This window comes from Brassica rapa, chromosome A03 (assembly GCF_000309985.2).
Source record: "Brassica rapa cultivar Chiifu-401-42 chromosome A03, CAAS_Brap_v3.01, whole genome shotgun sequence".
NCBI lineage: Eukaryota > Viridiplantae > Streptophyta > Magnoliopsida > Brassicales > Brassicaceae > Brassica > Brassica rapa.
In genome coordinates this window covers 23,472,959-23,489,985 of record NC_024797.2, presented here as the reverse complement: position 1 = coordinate 23,489,985, position 17,027 = coordinate 23,472,959, and the positions used below count along the sequence as shown (strand labels likewise).

General features: G+C 30.6%; 2 protein-coding genes across 4 annotated transcripts; both read right to left on the bottom strand.

Moving 5' to 3' along the window:
- Window positions 1–2,407: 2,407 nt before the first annotated feature.
- LOC103860792 (monothiol glutaredoxin-S4) lies at window positions 2,408–9,177 on the bottom strand. 3 transcript variants are annotated; one of them, XM_009138458.2, is made up of 3 exons: window positions 6,951–9,177; window positions 6,271–6,539; window positions 3,433–6,179 (listed from the first exon to the last, which is right to left on the bottom strand). In XM_009138458.2, exons 1-3 carry the CDS (start codon window positions 7,342–7,344, stop codon window positions 6,147–6,149), a joined length of 696 nt encoding a protein of 231 aa, XP_009136706.1. In that variant the 5' UTR covers window positions 7,345–9,177; the 3' UTR covers window positions 3,433–6,146. The 3 variants fall into 3 exon arrangements, with proteins under 3 accessions (XP_033144808.1, XP_009136706.1, XP_009136707.1); XM_009138459.2 differs by having other exon boundaries at window positions 6,271–6,536; XM_033288917.1 differs by having other exon boundaries at window positions 2,408–6,539; window positions 6,951–7,133.
- Window positions 9,164–11,131, bottom strand: LOC103860791 (CASP-like protein 1E1). Its single transcript, XM_009138457.3, has 2 exons — window positions 10,169–11,131; window positions 9,164–9,512 (listed from the first exon to the last, which is right to left on the bottom strand). The coding sequence occupies exons 1-2, from the start codon at window positions 10,408–10,410 to the stop codon at window positions 9,182–9,184; spliced, it is 573 nt and encodes a 190-aa protein (XP_009136705.1). The 5' UTR covers window positions 10,411–11,131; the 3' UTR covers window positions 9,164–9,181.
- Window positions 11,132–17,027: the final 5,896 nt, after the last annotated feature.

Below are 17,027 nucleotides of genomic sequence, written 5' to 3'. Positions count from 1 at the left end.
TGTATATAAATATTTTCACTAATTTTGTAATTAGTAATGAAATTAATGTTATTATACATTAATATATATATATATATATATACTCAGTTATCTTTTATAAAATGAAAAAAATTATATCAAATTTTACTACTTTATAGTAATATCTATCATTTTAAAATAAAACATTGTATTTAACTAAATAAGATAAAATTATTTTAAACTGATAAATTAATATAATATATTGGTAGAACGGGTTAACATTAGTAAATTAGATAATTCATGTATAAAATTAACTTATCTTAAACGTTATATATATATATAGTTATTTTATTAAATGAATAAACATAAAAAAATATTGATAAAGAAAAGTTAGCGTTTTGAATTACGGATCAGGATCATAATAATTGAATAAAAAATAATTTTAAAATATATATAATAAAAAATACCAAATATATGTGATGATTTGAAATAATCAATTAACTTACAACATGAAAACTATAAAATTGTTATATTTAAAATAATTATATATAAACATTTAAATATATAAGTAACTTTAAAAATATATTCTAATTATGTAAAATATATATAAAAAAAAAAAATACCCGCACGGTTGTGCGGGTCCAAATCTAGTTCAGATTTAAAACATAAAATCTAAAGTACGAATAGTTCAATATTTCTTTCGGATTCAGTTTTGTTTAGAATCATTTTTTTTTTTTGCGTGTTACTATCATTATTGTAGTTTATTTTAATACAACTCAAACAAAATAGTATTAGGATTTCACCATTCATCAGTCACTCACATTTCAATGATGATTGCGGTTTTTAATAAAAGTTAAACAGAAGCGTTTAAACTACAAAGTCTGAACCCGTTTAGCTAATGGCAAGACAGAACATAAACTTATTTAAGAAGAAACATGTAGTAAATACATTATTATGTTTTTTATTATTTTTTAAATAAAAATTACGGAATTACCTAATCTGCCTAAAGTATATATGATAATTAATAATTTTGAATAATAAATATTTGATAAAAATTAGCGTATATGCTATCATATTTGACTAACTTTAACAAATTAAAATAAATTAAAACAACTGCGTTAACCATATAATAAAAATTAGATTTTTCTATATAAGTTAAATTTTGAATTTTAAAAAATGAGTATAAATTATTAAAACTGTCCAAAGTCTCGTATTCAAATTTGGTGATCAATAGTTTGAATTTTTTCTTATGACAAAATACAAATGATTGCAAAACCATATAAGTAAAAAAATCTAATTTAAATCATTATTAAGATTAAAATAGATTTATATATATAAAAAAATATAAATGATTACAAAATCATATAAGTAAATAATATAATCTAATTAATATTAAGATTAAAATATATCATTTTAAATACATAAATATTTTAATTTCAAAACATATTTTGAACAATTTGTTTTGGTAAAAACTTTGGACAAACATTGACAACTTAATTTTTTTTAAATTATAAATTAATAAAATTAATAGGTAGACTCATATATTCTATCAAATAATTGTTTGGATTAATAAAATTGATTTATATGTTCACAGCAATTTAATTATATATGAAATAGTTACTGACTTTTAATTATTTAATATATATTTCTTCATAATATATAAAAAATATAATACATAAAATAATTTTTATATATAATGTCCATCTCGCGCAAAGCGCGGATCGTGATCTAGTACTTAGATATTTCATTAAGCACATATTGTATATACAATTTTGTTAGGATAAAAAAATGAATAAATGAAAATAATCTTTAACGGAAAACCATATTAAAGAATATCTAATGTCTCTTAATTTCATGTGTGATATTGAATTATATTAAAATGACACAATATGTAAGTAATGAATCTTTAATGGAACACAAAATTGACCTACAAATGTTTTGTTCTTTTAAGGTTTCTGATTACGACTTAAACACCATTTTGTCAAGATTTTGAGATATTGTGTGTTGTGTTCTCAACCTGATTGGTTGTTGTCGATAGACCGAACTTAAAAACTCTGAAGACCGAACTTAAAAACAATAGCGGACAGAGATGAAGTCCCTAGATATTTCGTGGGAAGGAGGAGGGTGGCCTGTTGCCGAAATCTTCGTCAGAGATTTACAAAACGAGTTCACAAAATCTTTGGACGAGTTAATATACAACACCGGAACTATTAGCTTCACAATGTCACATGCATGTTTCCCCGATCTAACTTTCCGATTACCAAATTTGTAAGCAAAAGAAAAACACTTTCCGATTATACCATTGTTGTTATTCAGATACTGTGTGAAGGTTACTATTTAAAATTTTCTATATAAATATCGTTTATTTATGTAACCATATTAGGAGAATGTTGGATTGTAGGTACGATTGGACTGAGCCATTCGGGTGCACTATTTATATTTATCCGGGTTGAACACCGAAATTTTAGAAAGATATATTATTATTTTTTAGCTGACTTCAATAATTGCACGATTTAAAAATAGGTAGACTCATTATCTCCTCAAAACTTAGATAGACTTACTTCAAATATATGTATAGATGATCTCATTTTTTTAGTTTCATCTTGTTCTTACAAAACATTAGAATATTGTGTGCGTTTATAATCAAACCCATAACGCTCCAACGCGCTTAAGCATTGGGACGAGAGAGCGATTGAGATGAAGACTCATGACTTGATTGGCTCCACCAACGAGTTGGGCTCCTATGAACACCACAGGAACAGTCGGGCTGCAGCCTAGCTGAGCCAGTGCTTGTTCTATCTCCTTACCTCTGTTGATCTCATCTAACTCATAGATCGTTGGGTTCACGCCAAAGTCGACAAAGAGAGTCTTGATTGTGTGGGACATGCAGCACGAGTTCTTACTGAATATCACAACAGGTTTCTCGGATACCATCTTTTGTAGCTTCTCCATCGGTGATAAAAGTATGGTTTCTGGAAGAATTTTCCTTTTAGAATATGAAAAAATTTCAACTTAGGGGAAATGTGGAAACTGGAAAGCTTTAGGAATTTTGGGACGAAGATGAGAAAAGTGACTTTGAATTCTTGTGTTTGATGTAATAAGATCGGCTATAAGTGTTCCTATATATAGCATCTTCACAAAGGCATGCAGACAAATGAAATGAAGATTCTATGCTATTGTTCGAAATCTTGGTTCTCTCATCTTGGGGATAATGTACGTGTCTGGTTTTCAATACTATGTTCCCACATTTTTTAAATAACAAAAGATTGTTAAGATGGTGGGAATATATGTAAAAAGTTGGAGTTATGGTCGGTTGAGTTACTCGTGGCTATTACAGACTAAAGGATCAAAAAGGGTTATCAACTGAGAAAGGGAAACACAGTGTTTGAGTCTTCTTTTTTTTTTATCAAAAAAAAAAAGAAAAAAAAAAGAAAACTCAAACACTGTTTTATCCCTTTCCCAGTTTTTTTTTTGGGTAAAAAATCCCTTTCCCAGTTGATATTACAAAATCTTAGCTGTGGGGAATATATTATGATACGGACGAATCATGTGATGTTTATAAGTAGTACGGTCTTTCGATTTATTGAGCTGTAAAAGAACTGCAGTATCGCATTTTCTTATGTCGCATTATTTAGTTTGTTACATTCTTGAAAACTAGAATAATCTAAAGATAGCTTTCCTTTTTTTTAACACGTCTAAAGATAGCTTCCAATCTTTTAGTTTGATACGAAAGTTTTATTTTCTAATATAAGTATTTTGTGCAACTAATTACCAAAATAACTATATGTTATAAAAAAGGTGAAAAGTGTAATTGTTCAATGTTTTGTGATTTTTATTGTCTTATAATTATTTTTGTAACCGGTTTAATGTTGATTTTTATCATCAGGTTTATACAGGCGCTGTGCTGAAAATTCGATTTTACATACAAATTTGATCGTTGCCACCCCCTTTGAGATAGTTTAACTTTTAGATACGTCTTAAGACGCTCATTTGCTTCTTCAATACAGGTGCTAAGCTTAGATATAAAGTTTTCAGCTCATTTGCTTCTTCAATATTTGTGAAATTAGAGATCGCATGATATTACCTCAATAATCCTGACCACTTGTGAGAAAAAGGTAAACTATGTGGTTCCGTTTTAGCCTTATCGTCATGCATGAAGTTCGAATATTACGATGTCAAGCTTCAAGAATCAAACCAACTTGAGCTTTATTCCCTATTCGATGAATAAAAGTTATGTCAAGTCAAACTCATGGCTAAGAAGATGGATTTGATAGAGAAGCAGGCAAGTTGTATTCCAAAATAAAACAACTGAAATGTTAAGTCACATTTTTTATTTTGCGCCTTTCAATGATTTAAATGGTGGCCCAATGTTGATCTCAAGAGTCGTTATTCTTATGTCAAGATAAAAGTTTCTTATGATTTTCAGTGTACGTGATTCACGTACCGACACATATATGTATGTACATAATATGCCAAATCACATCTAATTCCCCAACTGGCCCGTACCGTCCTATAACATGGAATAAATATGTAACAATCTAACAAAGTTCATTATATGGTAGAATCCAATTCTGTACACACTTTGGTGTAATAGTTAGAATGCCATTTTCTATAATGAGGTTGAACAATCACTTCCAAGAAAACTTTGTTATGGATAGTGAAGAATTTAGTGATGGATTTATCCAAATTCAAAACTATCTTTAAATTGATAAAAAAATACTTTTTCTGATTATACTTGATAGATTTGTTATAAGATCCAGATATCAAATTTATACAACTTGCAGCTAATTTTCACGTCTGACTAGCTAGATAACAATCAGCAAACACACATTTTATGTTTTTTGGCATAGGACGATTATATAAAATTAATAGTTAACGCTTAATATTTCATACAAATTAAAACCATACAAACTAAAGTAGTTATTTTTACTTTTGAGCTATGTATATATATATATCCATGACGAAACTGATAAATTTTGCGTTTTTAAATGATGAACTCTAGGATAAAAGTTGGCCTTCTTCAATGTTCAAAAAAAAAGTTGACATCTAATATGTGATGTTAATTTACATATTTTCAACAGACCATCAGTAACATGGTAAACAGCTAGTTATTTGAATTAGTTCTCCATTTTGTTTTAAGAAAACCCTTTCCATAAATTTCATACAAGTGATATTACATCATATGTTATCGTTTTTTTTGTCAAATCTATAAAACCCTATTCAGATATATTTTGATATGATAAACCCAAGTACAAAATCAAACTTTATTTTACAATACAACTTTGCCATGTAAAAGAGCTTTAAGTAGAAGCTCTTAATCTTTAAAGCAAACAAAACCGATGTTCTCTCTTTTCGATTATTCTCTAGCAAAGCGTCCAACATGATTCAGTTTCGTTATCGTCTTGACTTACAGTAACATTAACTTATTGTATAAATTCTTTACCTTTTTTTTTTTTGGAACTCTACAATTCTTTACCTACTAGAGGTATTTCGTCTTTAATTTTCAGTTGATTATCTGTTTTGGAGAATGTTATGCGTAAATAATAATATAAATTTTATCTCATTCTTTACATCATGATAAAGTTTTTTATTTTCAGTGTACATTACATAATTAGATTCCTGCTTGCATATCTTTTTTTTTGAAAGTTATTTTTCAATAACACTGATTTATTATGATATGTATGTGCTTGCATATCTCTATATAGAAAAATGTAACGGTAGCTGATTAATAATGTTGGAACCAGTCGCGGTCCTACATAGTACATAGTATCAAATATCAATTTCTTCGATTGTGCAATTACATTATTCTGTATTTTTGTAAATAGCTGATTGTAATCATAGAGAATAGGCAAGCAAGAATAAGGTCTTGTAGTGTATATGTGTGTATAAACATTCTGCAATAACACACAAAAGTTCCTTCAATTCTTCATTTGTGCATCTTTGATTTGTAACAACAAACAATCGATTTTTTTTTCCTGCTAAAACAATCAAACCTTTATTCCATCTATATTAAAGTTTTAAATATGTTTTTCCACCAAAAGTGATAAATATGTTTAAACGAAACAAAATACAGTCATTGAATATCGTTTTTCAAATATATTACCAAATAAAGAAACAATAGATTTGATTTTGTGGTGCATGGAGTGTTTTTATAAATGGATTAAAGTTGATCGATATGTTTGTTTTGTTCATGCCGACTCAACTTCCTTTGCCAGATTTTCCTACACAACCCCAAAACGGAAAGGCAAGTTATGTAAGATATTTCTTGTATCATAACTATGATATCAAACTAATTATTTAACTTATATATACCTCTACATGATCAACTTTATCTTCGTCCTTTAAAACCGGAACTTCATCGTGATCTGTGGACGCAGTTTCTACGTTTTCTGCTGCCACAATATCTACATTCTCTGTAGTTAAAGTATCTTGAACTTCTGATTCTGTTGTTTCCGAAGTTTGTACATCTGGTTTTGGTTCTTCAATCTCAGGAGGTGAAATTTCAGTGTCGACATCACCCGAAATTTTATCGTCGATACTTTTTTCCTCTTCGACCACCGTCTCAATATCACCTTCCTCTGCTATTCAAACCGAAAAACATGCGTCAATGTTTTCTACACAATACACAAACAACTCTGAGGGAAAAAAAAATACTTATAATCTACATTAGGTGTATAATTTCTATATAAAATAAATGTTTTAGACAATATAAACCGCATGGAAATGATGAAAGCATGACAAGATACATGGTTTTTTCGTTAAATAGCCAACTTTTTTTTTTTTGAAACACAACATTAATTGATTAATAGAGGGTTAGTAAAACAAACATGATCTTCGTGAAATACTTATTTTTTAAAAATGGTAGCCAATGAACTAATTTATTTACGGTTTTCTTGTCCGATCTAGTTTTCAAGAAGAGAGTATCATTTTATTAGATTAGTAGGTGGACAATATAATTTGTAAATTATAAGGTATATATATAATTTGCGTACCATTTTGTTTATCCACAATCAAAACGTTCTCATTTACGTCGTTGGATGTTTCCTCCGTCACAATATTTTCTGGCACTACTGCCATTACCGGCGGCAAAATGGTGGTTTCCTTTTCCTCTGCTTTGTGTTCATCTTCCCCAGCTTCCCTTTCCTCTGGCTTCTCTCCACAATCTACTTTAGTTTCTTTTTCCTTCTTGGTATTGTTTTCCAAGGTGGTATCTGGCCGGTCTGCAGAAACCGCAGCGGCGACGTCGGTGCTTTTCTGGCATTGGCAGCTTTCTTGTTTTCTTATTGTCTCATTTTCTTTACCCTTCACTGATTCAGCATCTAAGGGTTTTCTAACCGTCCTGGTGTTTCCCGTAACAACATCGTGTTTTGATTTTCCACAACCCATTTTTATTTCTGTAATTAAAATAAGTTGATTCTATGAAGAAAAGAAAAGCAATATGTTGATGGAAAGGATGAATCTTTTTGATGGATTTTTAATGAAGCACATTTAAGTGAACGATAAACCAATTCCAGTTATTGTTGGTTTTTTGCGTTGTGATTCGCTTTTGTTAGAAAATGGTTCTTTTGATATTTTTTTAGATGTTGCTTGGTGTTCCAAACTTAAGGCTATACCTTTTTTCAAAAGAAATTTGAATTATTTAGTTTTCCGTTTCTTATTAATAGAATAGAAAGGTTATATTTAGTTAGAGAGACATGGGAGGCATCCTAAAATAAAAATATTGAGGGGAAATAGAAAAATACCTTTATAAATAAACAAATTTTTGTTCTTTAAAGAAAGTTTAAACTAAAGTTGTTGTATGTATTGATTGAAACGAAAAAAAAGTATGATTGGTCTAACGTAACTAGTAATTTGACTACCGTAGATCGACAAGAAAAAACAGTATAACTTTTATCATTTAAGTGGAGTTTATGGAATTTGGTTATAAAAAAAAGAGGTTCCACTGGCAGATAAAATAAAAATGTGAATGCATGTTTTAGTACTAGAATATGCGAAGCGCTTATTTGTGAAATAATAGAAAAAAGAAAAATTAGTTTTGGAGATAGATGATAAAGAGAAATAGGAAAAAAGAAAAAGAAGAGAGGGGGTGTAATTTTAGTTAGTAAATTAGGGTTTTTTTTGTTAGTGAATGCAATTTCCAATATGTGAAATTGACAAAAACTAAATTTGGAAAGAAAAATTTGGCGAATGCAATTTCCAATGGCTGTCACTCCAACCTCGTTCCACAGCTACTACTTTAGCGTGTTTCAGGCCTGGCATGCTTCATGCTTGTATGTACTATGAGATTTGGGAAGAACGACATTTAAGGCTACATGATGTAGTAACGCGTCCTCCTGCAACGGTGCTGAAAAAAATGGGCAGACCATGCGGTGGATCTCTTCTTGAGCTTTGGCTCACGATCTGATTTCTTTCGGTTTTAGAAAGAGCTTCGTGCTTCACCTACATCCTCCTAGCTTCTTCTTTCTCTCTCCTTGTTATTCTGTTTTTCTATCGTAATGTTTTACTCTTGTTTGTAAATATTTTAAATTAATGAAGGCTTTTATCAAAAAAAAAAAGAATTTGACAAAAATAAGCAGAATATGGTTCGACTATTCAGTTTCATGCATTCTACGGTTCGACTATTCAGTTTCATGCATTCTACGGTTACTCTTTGTCTCCTTCTCTTATCACAAATTTTATTCACAAAACAATAAAAATTCTATATGACATCTTCTTCTCATGACGTTTTTTTAAGAATCCCTAAATAAGAAACTTGCATTAGAGGCGTTAATTGTACAGGTCTTTTAGTTATGTCTCTTAACCTCACTTTAACTACTTAAAGTATTAAAAAAAAATTAAGACCTAAGAAGAGGCTTTGGTATAATGATGCTCTTAGGTACTGGGCCCATAATAAGAAGAATTGTCCCCTTTTTGTGTGTAAGCCTCAAATTGTAAAAGAACATTTGAGTAGTTAAAAAGGAATTTTCTCTTAGTAAAATTGTCTTTTGATAAAAAAAAAATGAAAAAAAAAATTGTCAGTGGTCACAACTTACATCTATATTTCACTTTAGTAGCATGTCATGCTATATAGTAAAGGTAACGATTTGACTAAAGAATACAATTTGATAAAACATTAAAAGCAAATAGACAGTTGCATGATTGTTGATAATGACTTTACACATAACAAATGACAAGAAACAAGCAGAAACAGCAAATTAAAGCATTGTTTTAGGGTATTAAAAATTTAAGGAAGCTTCATAGCATCAAGAACAACAAGAAGCATAAACACAATTGAAGCAATAAGAGTGATGGCAACAGAAGCAGCAGCTTGGTGACAGAACTTTCCAAAGACGTTACAAACTTTCTTCCACATCACATGTTTATTCCCTTGTGAACCCATTAGCCCGATTGCACCGGCGGCTCCAGTGCCAGAAAATAGCAAACCCACCATTACAAGATCTCCTATCAAAACCGCCATTAACAACCCTTTGCTTCTTCTGCCTTTGCAGATCATCAGAACCGCTATCGAGATTGCTGCGTAACCGCAAGCTATAGCGTTTGCCGAAATGTTGTACCTACAGCATTTGTTTAATCATATATTGCTTAATTTCTGTATTTTAAGCAAGCTATATGAATTTGTCTTGTTTTTATAATTAGTATTAAAAAGTTGTTTATTTATTGCTCGTCATGCAAGCTACAGTCAGTGTACATTAAATTTTCTGTGGACCAACATCGCTGTTATGAAATTTTTTTTGGGTAGTTGGACATTTATGATAAGATTAAATTATTTACGAATACTAAACACTGTCTATCTGTCAATGATTTTATATTATTCTATATACGTGGACACATGTATGACTGTTATACACGGACATATAACACATAAAAATCAGTAATTAACGGTAATTAAGCAAAATAGAACGAACCATTGTAGATGGTCTTAGTTACCACTTTTATGAACCAGTATCTATATCTCGTGCTCTCCATGAGGATTTTTTTTTTTAATAAAGTCCAAGATGTTAAAACGAAAAAAGATCTTAAATGTCATATCTATGAATCGTTCCGTAAACATATTTCATTTAAAAAAATTAGTGAATAATTAATAAAACAAAAACTAATCTATAATTTAAATTTTTGATTTTTTCGTTTTATCTACGCATGTAAAAGTTGTGTTTATAACAATCAATTCATGGTCGTATGTGGAAATGAGAAATAATAGAGAGAGGCTTACACAAAGGCAGACAAGTAAGAAGCTTTGGCTGTTGTCGAGACATCAAGAGGAGGCAAAGTTGGAATAAGCTTAATAGACACAACCTTTGTCTGTTTCGCGACACCAAGTACAGTTGCAGCCACCATTGTAAGAACCAAAGCCAACACTCTCATCGTTAATTCAAGACCTTTTCTCGACCCACTCTCCCTCTTTCCTTTTTCCATTTCCATCCCGTTCATATTGTTCTTGCGCTCTTGTTCCATCGCGTCTCACTCCAAAGAGTGAAATAGATATATAGAGAGAGAGAAATAATAAATGATTACCTTTTCCCAACTTCTCACTCCAAGCTCTCGAGTTGTGAGTAGAGAGAAGTATACTGTATTGTATACTGTTTTTTGCCGGAATGGTATAAGCTTAATGTTTCAAGAAAAAAGGTGTATGCTTACATAACACACCTCAAATGTGGATAGTAATAATGATGTCTGCGTGGCTTTGGGTTTATGTGGCGCGAGAGAAGTTAAAATAGTTTATATAGATATGTAAAATGAAGTGTGAACACGTCGTCGAAACGACAAAAAAACAAATGTGTGAATACATTAGTTGGGGAGAAGAAAAGACTTTGTGGAGTTTGCGACTTTTAGGGTGTTCATTGCAAGTGTCAGATTAGGTAACACTGATATGTACACACTACACATTGATATTCAATCTCGAATGGTTTATTTTTAATAGCAATTACCGATATTTTGATATCTTTTAAGTTTTAACGTCTATTTTTCAAGCAGTATAGATATTTTCCTATGATAAAATGATTGGAAAAAACAAAATTTTAGAAAGTTAATATTCAGAATTTTCCAAAACAAATTATTACACGAGAAAATATATGTGCTATATTGAAAAATACAATATAAAAATAAATTTAGCGATAGCTTTATAAAGTGTAGCTTTATTCTAAAAGCATCTCTAAAAATAAACTCTATTTTGAAGTTTCTAAAACTATATATTTGAAGTTTAAATGTGTTTTTCTCCGAGAGCAAAACTTCAAACTCAACTTCAGAACTATTTGTATTTTATAATATGGTTCTTATATTTGTCATAACTAATTTAAATTCATAAAATATTTATAAATAACTAGCACATATATAAACATACTACAACAATATTAATTAATAAAATATTATATTAAAATATATTTTTTAAAAAATGACTTAATTAATAATAAACTTCAAGCAAAATACCATATTATTCCATAAAGTGATTTCCGTAATGCATATATGATCTACTAGTGCATTTCGAAGTAAAAATGTCCCTCCTCATTCTTAATTTGTAGATTAGAGATAAAAGAATGTTGAAATCGGGTGATATTAATACTTATAAATACATTAGATCAGAACAAGAAAATAAAAAAGAAACATAAAATATTGCTAAAAAGACTAACTTTTATCGATGATATTAATACTCCTGAATATACTCAATATGAACAAGAAAGAATTGTACGAAAAGACATCATCAACAACAACAACTATCTTCAGTTACACAAAAAAAAATTGGACAATATTTAGAAATTTTGAAGGTTCCTGATCAAACTTACCTGACTATTAGTGGTGTTGTAATATTTAAATTTGTGTAATAGTTATGTCTTCATGTGATTTTCTAAAAGCTTTTTTGTTAAGTTTCTTTTGTATATTTTTGTTGTCTAAATCTAGTTTTAAATATTTTAAATCTTATTTTAAAGTTTTATTTAATTTTATGTGTAAAACTTAGATTTTATAAACAAAACTTAAAATATTTATGAGATATAATTTTTATAAGGATTAAAACAATAAACAAGTAAATATTTATGAATCATAAATGTTATGTGTAGGGACCAAAATGCTAATAAAAATATGAAACTTCAAATTTGAAATTTGAAGTAGTGAAACTTCAAATATAGAGTTTCACTCCTCGAAACTTCAAATTTAAAGTTTTTAAGTTCCTTTTTGGAAAACAAAAAACTTCATATTTGAAGTTATATAGTGTCCTTTGGAAATGCTCTAACGAGACCTTCATGCAATCTGTTATTTCATCATGTATTTGATATTTCTCTGCTAAAATTAATATTGTATTATAATATACAAATGATGATATTTCATATACCTTAACTAATTTGTCAGATTATTTCTCTGATGCATGAACCTTCAATAACAGATTTCCAAAATTAATTTTACACATAATGGTCCTAGATTAATGTTTGATCAGTTTCTATTAGATCATCTCCAACCCAACTACATAATTTACTACAAAATGATGTTGAAAATACAATCATGAACAAATAAAGAAGACAATACTTTATTTATAGAGTAATTTCAAATTCGATGTATGTTTTGAAAAGCGGTTGTTTAAAATAATGGGTCACCAAAAATAAAACTATCATTAGTAAATGTAATTGTTCCGTCAAGCTACACTCGCTCCCTAAACCAGAAACCCTGCTTAAAACATCTCCTTACGTACACGTTATGGATTGGCGTTGATATAATGGGAGTTGCCTTTTATAAAATGGACGTTGATATAAATATAGATTTTTTTTTACACATATATTTTATTAACCGGGTCATGGCCCAAACCGGACCAAGCCCAACATAAAAAAAACAACAAAGCCCAAACAACAGGCCCGATAACAAACTCCTTGGGCCTCAAGCCCAAAAGGAAGAAAACCGTTGAGGAAGGCATCCACGCGTCCCACCACGTGGACGAGTGCCCGGCGCTGTAAAACACGCGTCAAGGAAAGAACGGACCGCCTTCCACCGGCGATTGGAGGGAGACTCGACGGAACTCCGCCGTCAAGCAAAGTTTTACCGCTGAAGAACAGCTCACCATGGAACTATCTTCACGGTTGTTCAAGTCGTACACCGGATCTATGTTTCCAGAAGAACGAATCGCCTACAATCGATCCCACCACCGTCGATCTTCATCAAGGCTAAGGAAAGAGAGGCGATTGGGAAAAGAAGAACGGGAAACATCGATCAACAAAACCGGGAGAACCCCGGTGCTAAGATGCCGTCACCATCGAGAAGAGCGTGACATGGAGACAAAAGCCGGACAGCTCCGTCGAGGAAACCGCAAGCCACGGGAGACAAAAGCAGGCTATACTCATCGAACGGACCGAGTATACCAGAGACAGAATCGCCGGGAGAAACCAGCGACAAAACAGAGCTATCTCGATCTTCTCTTCGTGAAAGATCGTAGAGAGAGAACGAAGAAGAGAGAGAAGCTCCTCACTCAGATTTTATATAAATAGAGTCAATAATCAAATAAAACAATAAAATAATATCTTTTTGGACGTTAATAAAAAAATAGAGTTAATAATAAAATAAAACAATAAAATAGTATTTTTGTTGAAATAAAATAGTATCATGATAATATATTTCTCATATTCCATGTTCATTCTGCTACATTTTTCATTGTTTGAATTAGGCCACTCTTTGAATAATGATGATGTACATGTAAATATATTAATTCAAAATATATGTGTTTATCTATGATCTATTATTTGTTTTCTGTTTTCTTTTTATAACCGGGAAATTCCAAAGGCTTTGCATGATCAAAGACTAATTCTACGAAATTTTTATCCAAATACGTGAAATTCCAAGAGCACGGCTAAGTACCAGTAAATATATTAATTCAAAATATATGTGTTTATCTATGATCTATTATTTGTTTTCTGTTTTCTTTTTATAACCGGGAAATTCCAAAGGCTTTGCATGATCAAAGACTAATTCCACGAAATTTTTATCCAAATACGTGAAATTCCATCATTAAGAGCACGGCTAAGTGGTCAATTATAGTTTTTTTACTTTTTTTTTACAGCAAACATTTACAGACTCAAATAGACTCTGTAAACCAAGGTGGTGACTCTGCGTCCATGTGCACGACAAAAGACGGTTGTTTCCTAACACTACGTGCCAAGCTATCCGCCCTTATGTTCTTCGTCCTAGAAACATGAACGATATCTGAGTTGACGAAACTGCATCGCAAAAGCTTGATATCCTCCAAGTAGCTATCAAATGCTGGTCATTTTTCTGGTTCCGAAACCATCTTCACCAATTGGGAACAATCCGTCGCAAACGTACCCTGAAACTGCCTTAAGTTTCTCATACATTCCATTGCCTAAATTAAAGCCTCTATCTCCGAATGAAGAGGTGAGAGGCATGCACTTACATTCTTTGCTCCTAATAAACCATCAAACCCTAGTAACATACTGAACCATCCTTGTCCTGAAAAAACATTCTTATCTTTTCAAGAACCGTCTGTGAAACACCATCTTCAAGTGTTTCCTAAATCCGGCCTAGCATGTACTTCCCGTGTCAACCTATGATCAATAATGACATGTGCCTCAGCCCATAGTGTTGATTCAACTTCTGCTAATCGGAGCGTTTCCCTCGGATCAACATCCAGGTTACTAAACACTTTGTTGTTCTGACCCTTCCAAATGTACCATAATATCTAGGCAAAGTGATGGTCCTCCATTTTTGGGTTAACTCTCCAAAAAAGGTGGTCCACGTTAGCAAAAAGTGAGCCAATTGAGAAAAGGTTTGGATTCGAAGGGATTCTAGAAAGTGTCCACACTTGGCGTGCTGGAGGACATTAAAAAAACACATGGTTTATTGATTCCTCCGGATCGCCACACCGAGCACAGCAAGTGTCTCCTTGTATCCCTTTTGCTTTAAGGATTTGCTTAACCGCTATACAACCGGACACCAACTGCCAAAGAAAATGCTTTAACTTTAGAGGACACCGCACTTTCCAGCAAAATGCTTTGAGAATAATGAATACTGTATAATATAGTTAACATATTTTATTCAGGATATACTATAGTATTCAGAATTTATATATATATACATTGTTGTAAAAGCTTTGCACTGATGACGATATTATTGTTTCTAATTTTATCAAATAAATTATCTAGTTTAGATTATAAGTTATAAGATTTAAAAAATACTCACTCTGTTTTATATTAAGTGTCACTTAGCTCATTTTTCTTGTTTCACAAAGAGTGTCATTTTATAATATCAATGCAATTTATACAAACTTTCAGTTCAAAATTAATTACAAAATACATTGATTTTATAAATAAATCGATTTATTTAAAATACTATTGGCTAGATATGTGATATTAATGAAAATATAAATATATTTTAATGCGTTTGTTAATATGTGTAAAAAGTATCTAAATGACACTCTTTATGAAACTGATGGATTAATATATAAAAAAATTATCTGCAGATTCTAAAATCTATACAATATATCTTGAAGTTTGTTTTTAATAATAGGTCATGAAAATCTGTTGGACTTTATTTCAGATGATCCTAAATACAAAAAAATATTTTAGTTTTGAAAATCAATAGATTTTTTTATGAAATATTTAAAGTCTTAATTGAGTAAAGTAAAATTTCAAATCAATTATGCAAACAAGAAATTATGGCTAGATTCAAACTCTTTTAAAATTCATGATTGTACAACACCTTTTAAGACTACTAGATCCGGTGTCCGCGCTACGCGCGGATAACATGTTCAAATTAATTAAATTTATACTTTTGATTGGTAGTTTTTTAGTTTAAGAAGTTGTTTGTTAATTTTGTGTATTGTAGATTTAACCATAGAGTTTTGGTTTGAATGTGATGCGGTGATCATTTTCTCTTTTTTAAATAACAGTAAATTTGAATAATATATTGTGTTGAGCAATCAATTTTCGTAGGAGAAATGAATATTTTTGAGTATTTAGTGGTATCGTTACCTATTAGGCTTAAGATAACAGTTTATTCCTCTTTTGGAAGCGTTGTATGATATCAATGTCGGTGTCGAAGTAAAAGCGCGATCCATGTGTGGTTGTAAGTGATAATTTCCCTGAAAAAGTAAATTATTTGTAAGCATTTATTTTGGCATAAACTTTATGTTTAGTTTATTACCTTCATGTAACCGTGAAATGATACTTGTGATGATTACAATTTAGTTTTTCCTGGTAGATATGCGATTTAGCTCCCTGAAATTTTCTGCCTTGTTGTTCCAGATAGTTAGACGTACCATTTTGGATCTACAAATAATGATTGTATTATATATTTGTTGCTTAAAATAAATATTATTTAATAAAGTGTTAGTACCAATGTAAACGCAATGCAATGATGATCTTTGTATCTGTGTTCTTGTTATATATATATCACTTCCTTGGATGAGGCATATTCGGCCAACAACATCTGTGATAATAATTTGTTTTTAGTGAGAAAAAAGAAAATTTATTTGTTTGCGAGACCGGGAATGGTTTTTTTTTTTACCTGGGAGAAAATTGGTTGCACTTGCTAAGCTAATCAACTGGGGGTAGCTTTGGGGCCGGAATATGCATGAAGGTATTGGTGGAATGTTTTCTTCAATCTGTGTAATAATTGTTGTCTCATTGATATTGATTATGTTTGGTTGAACTGTAAGCATGTACCGTTGGTTATTGGAAAGGAGATTAAAATATCTAATGTGATAAATTTTCCCTTCTTCGAACCGTTGGTACATTTTTTGTTCCTGTTGAGTGGTTTAAAGTTATCATTTCAAATGTAGTTGGAATAATAAAAACATAATATTTTTTAGACAAACCTAGATGTCAAGATAAATGAAAAGTGTTCCTAAGAAAGCATTTTTGTTTTTGTGATTTGTGATGGGCCACATTCTAATGATCCTAATGATTATTGGTTGCGGTCCGAGGTTGTCGCTCTGGTTATTGTGATATTCGGCTGCATGATCTGCACACATAACAATGGGATTTATTTTTTTATTGCCCATCTTTTATATTTTTTATACTTTTTTGAAGTGAGCGTAGTTATAAACTTATAGTTTGTTTGTTTTAAAAAAAAATTGGATT